This window comes from Brassica oleracea, chromosome C4 (genome assembly GCF_000695525.1).
Source record: "Brassica oleracea var. oleracea cultivar TO1000 chromosome C4, BOL, whole genome shotgun sequence".
NCBI classification, from domain to species: domain Eukaryota; kingdom Viridiplantae; phylum Streptophyta; class Magnoliopsida; order Brassicales; family Brassicaceae; genus Brassica; species Brassica oleracea.
In genome coordinates this window covers 4,703,524-4,711,648 of record NC_027751.1, presented here as the reverse complement: position 1 = coordinate 4,711,648, position 8,125 = coordinate 4,703,524, and the positions used below count along the sequence as shown (strand labels likewise).

General features: G+C 38.7%; 3 protein-coding genes across 3 annotated transcripts; all 3 read right to left on the bottom strand.

The window, feature by feature from the left end:
• Positions 1 to 930: 930 nt before the first annotated feature.
• LOC106337902 (putative B3 domain-containing protein At4g03160) lies at positions 931 to 1,760 on the bottom strand. The gene has a single exon (XM_013777003.1). The coding sequence runs from the start codon at positions 1,758 to 1,760 to the stop codon at positions 987 to 989; it is 774 nt and encodes a 257-aa protein (XP_013632457.1). The 3' UTR covers positions 931 to 986.
• Positions 1,761 to 2,648: 888 nt separating this feature from the next.
• On the bottom strand, positions 2,649 to 3,634 carry LOC106341393 (putative B3 domain-containing protein At4g03170). The gene has a single exon (XM_013780170.1). The coding sequence runs from the start codon at positions 3,563 to 3,565 to the stop codon at positions 2,717 to 2,719; it is 849 nt and encodes a 282-aa protein (XP_013635624.1). The 5' UTR covers positions 3,566 to 3,634; the 3' UTR covers positions 2,649 to 2,716.
• A 2,544-nt stretch (positions 3,635 to 6,178) lies between these two features.
• Positions 6,179 to 7,261, bottom strand: LOC106341270 (putative B3 domain-containing protein At4g03170). Its single transcript, XM_013780074.1, has one exon. It carries the CDS (start codon positions 7,199 to 7,201, stop codon positions 6,299 to 6,301), a length of 903 nt encoding a protein of 300 aa, XP_013635528.1. The 5' UTR covers positions 7,202 to 7,261; the 3' UTR covers positions 6,179 to 6,298.
• Positions 7,262 to 8,125: the final 864 nt, after the last annotated feature.

Sequence of the window (8,125 nt, the reverse complement as noted above, 5' to 3'; positions counted from 1 at the left end):
ATAGTGGGAGTTCTATTTACTCAAGTCAGTGGTTTGCGTGTTTAGCATCCCATACCTCACGGAGTAACTCTCCTGTTACTCACCCCTCCTATTCCTTCCCCTTTCAGGTGAGACTGACGAGCAAGAGTGATTGCTATCGAACTGGTGCTTTGAGAGTTTTATTTCTTTCTTTTTCAGACTTGCGGATTTTATGCTTTTATCGATATTTCGGGATTTATTATGTTATTTGGATTTATGGCTATTTATTGGATTTACGACTTTGGAGTTGACTTTTGAAAAGTAATAAATGGAGATTTGAGACTTTTTATTTATTTAAGTTATTTTGGAAAATACGTGTGTTACAGCAACATCTCTGGAAAAAAAAGTTATAAAAGGGTTCAAGACTTCAAGCACAGCTGTCAAAACATGTTTGTAGCAAAGCAAGAAGAGAAATGTGAGCAGTTTGTTGGGCTGTGATATACCCAAGACACTACACAAATGCGAGAGGCAAGTGAGGAGGATCGATCCAAGATCAAGTATGATACAAATCTGTTTTGCTAGCCTTTATTGGAATGAAATAACTTTTTGTAGTATCTCAACAGCTTTAGGCAATATAACATCTCTTTTCTGTTTTTTGTGTTACAAGTTCTCTTCAATATTTAAAACTTTGGCTTGTGTGTTTGTAAACTCTCTGAAAATCGTTTTCCCAGAGTGCATTGCAGTATACCAAAATACTCATTTAAGCATGCAAAACTGATGAAGCATGATAACTTGTCTTTCAAGTAAAGTGGTCACTTCTAGTTCTAGGTCATCACAAGTACTGAAGTAAAGAACCAGCTTCTATTTATCATTCAAATGATTTACATTTTTAGAGCAAGAAACTGAGAATGTGACTCAAATCAAAACGTTAAAACTTCTACCTCCCGTACAGTTTCTCATTAAACTCCCTAATCAAATCTCTAGCTAATACCCTCCTTAATCTCCTTGATAACCTTTCTCTATACTCTCTAATCAGAATCCTCGAAAGTAGCTTCAGAGATCCTCTTACTAACCTGTTTCCTGAACGCAAACTTTGTGACATCAATAGCTAAGCAAATCCGCTGAGTGTCTCTGTGCCTAAACATCCAAACCGTGACGAAGTTACACCACTCCTTGAGCCAATACTCTACCACGAACCTCCACCACCCTATCGTCAAACCAAACGACGACTTCCTCTCCTTACCAAGCCAAATCTCATGAACCTTCCCGTCTGGTCCGTATACCGAAAACCTTCTCTCGTTTTCCCCTGATTCTTCGAGAAGCTGCTGAAACTTCTTCCTCACTTGCGAGTTCGGTAAAGACAGCCCAGACTGAGACAGCTTGTTCTGTTTCACGTCGCTTGTGGTTAGTTGCTTTTGGATCGGTCTGCTGCATTGCTCGACTAGGCTGGGGTAAATGATCTTTTCAGGTGGAGTCTCCGGAGCTTTCCATCGGCTTAGAAACCTCAAGGTTTGTTCTGAGTCGTCTTCCTCTTCCTCTTCCTTTGCCTTTGCTTCTTCTTGAGTTAAGCTTGTTGGTGTTGTCGTCGTTGAAGGCACCATCATCGTCCCTCCTCTGCTTTGTTCTTCTTGATTAGCATCTTTGACTTCTTGTTCCACTTTCTGTTTCTTTGCTTCCCTTGTCTCTGACTCTGAGGCCACGATCTTGTCATCGTCTTCGTGTTTGGCTTCTTTGTTCAGGTCAATAAGCTCCGGTTCTTCCTTGCTGTGGTGAGCTTCTTCGTCTTGCGTTGAAGACGCCATGATCTCTGTTTCGGTTTCTTTCTCCGGTGAAGGAAGTTAACAAGAAGGACGAGAGAAAACTTTTGTTTTGGGATCTTTCTCTCGAGTGGAATGGATTATGGATCACTGCCTCTATTTATAAGACTTTTGGTTTTGAGTCTTTTGACTCTCTCTGCTCCCTTTTTTATAAAGCTTTATTAGTATTATCACTTCCGCTATTATAATAAGTTCTTTTTGTTAATTCCCCCTTTTCATTAATACATCTTAATTAAAATAATACTGACTGATAATTATCAGATTAATTTGGATGGTCAGCTCAGTTGCAATCCATCACTTATCCATACACAATTCCAGTGTGGAATTTAACATTTGTTACTAAGGGTCGGTTCTAAAATTTAACATTTTAGTATAAGTTTCAATTTCAGAAAAAAATTATAGTAAGAGCTTGACAATCAACCAAGAAGATAAGTGTGAGCAGTTTTGTTAGGCTGTGATATACACAAGACACTACAAATGCGAGAGGCAAGTGAGGAGGATCGATCCAAGATCAAGTAAGCTTTAATCTGATATTGCTATAGCCTTCTATTGTAATGGAATCATTGTTTGTAGTATGTCAACTCTTGTGTAAAGCTTTAGGCAATATAACATCTTTTTTTTTTGGAACTTTGGCTAGTGTGTTTGTAAAATCTTTGGATTATATTGGTGTCTGATATGACAATCGTTTTCCCACAATGCACTAAAAGGGTATCCACACCAAAATATTCATCAAGTATGCAAAGCTGATAATAATGATAACTTGTCTTTCAAGTAAAGTGGTATCTTCTAGGTCATCACAAGTACTGAAGTAAGCACCAACTGTTTCTTTTTTCCTCATGCTTCTGCCAACTATTTACATTTTTTAGACTAAGAAACTGAGAATGTGACTCAAATCAAAACCTTTAAAACTTCAACCTCATGTTCAATATCTCATTAAATCTCTAATCAGAATCCTCGAAAGCAGCCTCAGAGATCCTCTTACTAACCTGTAACCTGAACACAAAACGTGTGGCATCAACAGCTAAGCAAATCCGTTGCGTGTCTCTGTGCCTAAACATCCACACCGTGATGAAGTCGCAACACTCCTTGAGCTCATAATCCACGATGAACTTCCTCCACCCGATCACCAACTCAAACGAAGAAGACCTCTCCTCCTCATCATCATCACCAAGCCACATCTCATGAACCTCCCCTTCTGGTCCGTAAACCGAAACCCTAGTCTCCTTTCTCCCGCGCGTTGCCTCTGACTCATCAAGAAGCTTCTGAAACTTGTTCCTCGGTAAAGACAGCCGCCTCTCTTTCACGTCGCTCGTCGTCAGCTGCTTTTGGACCGGTCTGCTGCATTGCTCGACCAACCTGTCGTGAATGATCTTCTTCGGTGGAATCTTCGGAGCTTTCCATCGGGTGAGAAACCTCATGGTTTGTTCTGAGTCATCTTCCCGGTGATCGTGTATTTCGAGGACAGATGGATCCTTAGGTGGGACTTCGTAGTACATAGACACGAGGGTTGCTGAGGCGCGAGCATCCTTTTCCCTTGCCTCTTCCTCTTCTTGAGTTAAGCTTCTTGCTGTTGAAGAAGGTACCATCATGATCACTCCTCCTCTGCTTTCGTCTTCTTGATTAGCATCTTTCACTTCTTGTTCGCTTGTCGCTGATGACTCAGAGGCCACGATCTTCTCATCGTCTTCGTGTTTGGCTTCTATGTTCAGGTCAATAAGCTCCGGTTCTTCGCCGAGTGCGTCTTCTTCCTTGCAGTGGAGGGCTTCTTCGTCTTGCGTTGAAGACGCCATGGTCTCTGTTTCGGTTTCTTTTCTCCGGGGAAGGAAGTTATCAAGAGAGACTGAGAGAAAAGACTTTTGTTTTGGGATCTTCTCTGGAACGAAATGGATTATGGATCTCACTTACTCTATTTATAAGACTTTGGTTTTGACTTTATATGCCCCCTTTTCAAAGATTTATTATCATATAATTTTTCTTGGTAATCCCCTCTTTTTTTTTAACTCCCCTATTTGTTTTCATTAATACATTTTTTTTTTCTTTTTTGATAACTCTGGTATCTGGGCAGCCACAGTCCCAACTATCCCCCCGTAGGGAGTCCAGCGCCTCAGCGGAAGGGATGTTAAATCCGCTGTAGTCGGGGCTCGAAGTCGTGATGACGGGCACCTCAGCCGAGGTTCCTTTACCACCAGACCACGAGGCCCGGTTTGTTTTCATTAATACATCTTAACTAAAAACTATTGGTTGATACTTACTTATCAGATAAACTTGGATGATCAGCGCAGTTGAAATCCATCTTCACTCGGAGTTGATTATAGATGTTTTACTATCCATGCATAATAGGAGTGTGGAATTTACTATATGTTTTAGAATGAGTTCCAAGAGTTAATATATATGTTCTAGCTAACTATTCTGTTCTGTACACGAACGACCATACACATATATATATATATATACTAGGTCAAGGAATGAACACTATATATAAAAATTATTTTATGTATTAAATATTTTTACATATTATGAAATAATAAATATATATTGAATAATTAAAAGTCAGTAACTATTAAATATATAATTAAATTGGTGCGAACATATAAATCAATTTTATTAATCCAAAAAATATTTTTTTTTATTTGATAGGATATGTAATTAAATTTAAATGATACTAACATATATAGTATATTTTAGTATATTTTTAATATTAATGTCTATTAAATGATGATTTCTACTCATATAATTATTTTGATCATTTGTATCTTTTATAGAAAAAAATTGAAATTACTGATAACAAAATTTTCATTGTGGGATTAATAGTTTTAGTAATTTATATATTTTTTAATAAGTTGTCAATGTTCGTTCAAAACTTTTATCAAAAAAATTGTTCAAAGTAAAATTTGAAATTAAAATATTTATGTATTTGATATGGTTTATAGTTTAATTTAAACGATATATATATATATATATATATATGTTAAGCTTGATAATTAATTAAATTAGACTTTTTACTTATATAATTTTGTAATCATTTATATTTTGTCATAACAAAAACTTTAAACTAGGCCTGAGCATTTTATCCGGACCCGAAGACCCGAACCGGAACCGATCCGAAAATACAGGTTCGGGTCCGGGTCCGAGTCCATGCTAAGTACCTATTGGGTCTTTTTTTTGGACCTGCGGGTCTCGGTTCGGGTCCGGGTCCTACCCGAGACCCGTTCGGGTACCCGAGTCTGATTTTGGATAAATTTTTGGGTATTTTTGCGGTTTTTCGGGTATTTTTAGAGTTTTCGGGTCCAGTTCGGGTATTTCGGGTCTATTTCGGGTCCTAAATACCCGAACCGACCCAGATCCGAAATATACCCGAAAATTTTGTGTATTTTACAGGTATTAAAATTATAGACCCGAACCGACCCGGACCCGACAAGACCCGACCCGGAACCGACCCGAAAAGTTATAGGTACCTATATGGGTCTAAATTGCTAAGACCCGAAGGACCCGGACCCGACAATACCCGATCCGAAGACCCGGATGTCCAGGCCTACTTTAAACCATGGATCACAAAATTTGAATGTGAGACTTTTAAGAGTTTTAGTAATTTATAGTCTTTTTAAAAATTCAAAATATAACATATACAAAAAAATCTAAATTTTTATTATATGGTTATTATGGTTGTTTAATTTATTTGATAGTTTTAAATTAAACAAATATGATAGAAGATACATTATTTTTTTTATCAAATATTTATTATTCAAAACCATTAATTGTCATATATACTTTAGCCACGTTAGGCAATTCCGTAAAAAAAAATTTAAGGAAATAATAGAGTAAAATTTATTGTTAGTTTAATAAAAAACTTATTATATAATTAGATGGACCAACATATTTCTCTAATGATTCTAAGAATCATCCTAGTGATGACACTTGGGCGGTAAGTAGAGGATCGATCCAAGATCAAGTAAGCTTTAATCTGGTGCAAATCTGTTTTGCTGTAGCCTTTATTGTAACGGAATCATCTTTTGTAGTGTGTCAATACTATAGTATAAAGCTTTAGGGAATGTCGTTCAAAAGAAAAAGCTTTAGGGAATATAACATCATTAACCTCCTTGAGAACTTTGGCTTGTGTGTTTGTAAATTCTCTGAATTATATTGGTGAGTGATCTAAAAATCGTTTTTCTCAGAGTGCAGTAAAAGGTATATACACGAAAATACTCATATTAGTCTGTAAAACTGATGAACCATGATAGCTTGTCTTTCAAGCAAAATGATCACTTCTAGGTTATCAGTTATCACAAACTCAAGTAAGAACCAATTGTTTTTTTATAATGCAATGACGTTTCTGTCAAATTATTTACATTTCGACTAAGAAACTGAGAATGACACAAATCAAAACCTTGAAATTTCTATCTCCAGTTCCATATCTCACTAAACTCCCAAATCAAATCTCTAATACCCCCTTAATCTCCTTGATAGTCTATCTATAAACCCAAATCCCTTTCTACATTTCTCTTAACGTCACAAAGAAAACCTCTCTAAGCAGAATCATGAAAAGCAGCCTGAGAGATCCTCTTACTAACCTGTTTCCTGAACGCAAACCTTGTGACATCCACAGCTAAGCAAATCCGTCGAGTGACACTGTGCCTGAACATCCAAACCGTGACGAAGTCGCAACACTCCTTGAGCCCATACTGTTCCACGAACGTCCACCACCCTATCGTCAAATCAAACGACCTCTTCTTCTTACGTACCCAAATCTCATGAACCTTCCCGTCTGGTCCGTAAACCGTGAACCCACTCTCCTTTCTCCCTGACTCGTCGCCAAGAAGCTGCTGAAACTTCTTCCTCGCTTGCGAGTTCGATAAAGAGAGCTTGTTTTGTGTCACGTCGCTCGTCGTTAGTTGCTTTTGGATCGGTCTGCTGCATTGCTCGACTAAGCTGCGGTGGATGATCTTTTCAGGTGGAGTCTCCGGAGCTTTCCATCGGGTGAGGAACGTCAAGGTTTGTTCTGAGTCTTCGACGTCGTAATCGTTTATTTCCAGCCCGGGTCGGACTAAGTCGTTGCTCGTAGACGCAAGCATGCGTGAGGCGCGAGCATCATCTTCCTTTGCCTTTGCTTCTTCTTGAGTTAAGCTTCTTGGTGTTGTCGTTGAAGGCACCATCATCGTAATAGAATCTTTGACTTCTTGTTGGCTTGTCGCTGACGACTCAGAGGCCACGATCTTCTCGTCATCGTCTTCTTGATTAGCGTCTTTGACTTCTTGTTCCACTTTCTGCCTCTTTGCTTCCCTTGTCTCTGACGACTCTGAGGCCACGATGTTGTCATCGTCTTCGTGTTTGGCTTCTATGTTCAGGTCAATAAGCTCCGGTTCTTCGTCGAGTGCGTCTTCTTTCTTGCGGTGGTGGACTTCTTCTTCGTCTTGCGTTTGAGACGCCATGATCTCTGTTTCGGTTTCTTTCTCCGGTGAAGGAATATCAAGAGAGACTGAGAGAAAAGACTTTTGTTTTGGGATCTTCTCTCGAGGGAAGATGAATGATCACTTCCTCTATTTATAAGACTTTGGTTTCGACTCACTGCCTGCTCCCTTTTTCAAAAAAAATTATCTCCCTATTTGTTTTTATTAATACATCATTTTTGGCGTTTTTAGAAATACATCTTAACAAAAAATATTAATTTAATTATTAATTATTAGATTGATTTGGATGATCAGCTCAGTAATATCTTGTGTATTTACATAGTTTTAGCAAATCATTTTAGTTCTCAATTTGTCCATTTAGATGCATTTAGAGTAGATTTAGGTGCATTGCGTATACATTTATCTCTATTAGGTGATGGAGATGCTATTTGGTGACTTTGGAGCATCTAGAGATGGTTTGGAGGCAAGATTGGTGATTTTCGAGCATGAGACGAGATGATCAAGTGTCCCAGCGGCTTTGTGACGTCCCAGCGGCCTTATGACCCCATCGAGAAGCCGCTGCAAGTGCTCGAGGAACGGAGACTACGTATGGGAGCGGCCTTGTGCAGCGGTTTGCTGAAGCCGCTGGGAAAACACCTCACTCCCTGCCTGATATCTACTTGTAGCAGCGGTCTGAGACGAAGACTGCAAGAAGCCACTGTGAGAGCCTCAGTGGCCTGGTGGAGCGGTCTGCCTTAGCCGCTGCGAGTCGAGAAAGTCAACAATTTCGAGTTTGACCAGATATTTACCCATTTGTATTTGGGTTAATCCAAGTTTGTTGGGTTAACCCGGTTCGATTTTAAGCTACTATAAATGTTTCTCAGACCTAATTTTAGAGGGGGATCTTGTTTTTCTATCTAATAAAAAAAAGCCACCTTAGGTGAAAGATCTAATCTTGATCAATTT

Excerpts from the sequence above, each read along its gene's own strand:
- LOC106337902 (XM_013777003.1), bottom strand. The coding sequence starts at position 1,760 with ATGGCGTCTTCAACGCAAGACGAAGAAGCTCACCACAGCAAGGAAGAA.
- LOC106341393 (XM_013780170.1), bottom strand. The coding sequence starts at position 3,565 with ATGGCGTCTTCAACGCAAGACGAAGAAGCCCTCCACTGCAAGGAAGAA.
- LOC106341270 (XM_013780074.1), bottom strand. The coding sequence starts at position 7,201 with ATGGCGTCTCAAACGCAAGACGAAGAAGAAGTCCACCACCGCAAGAAA.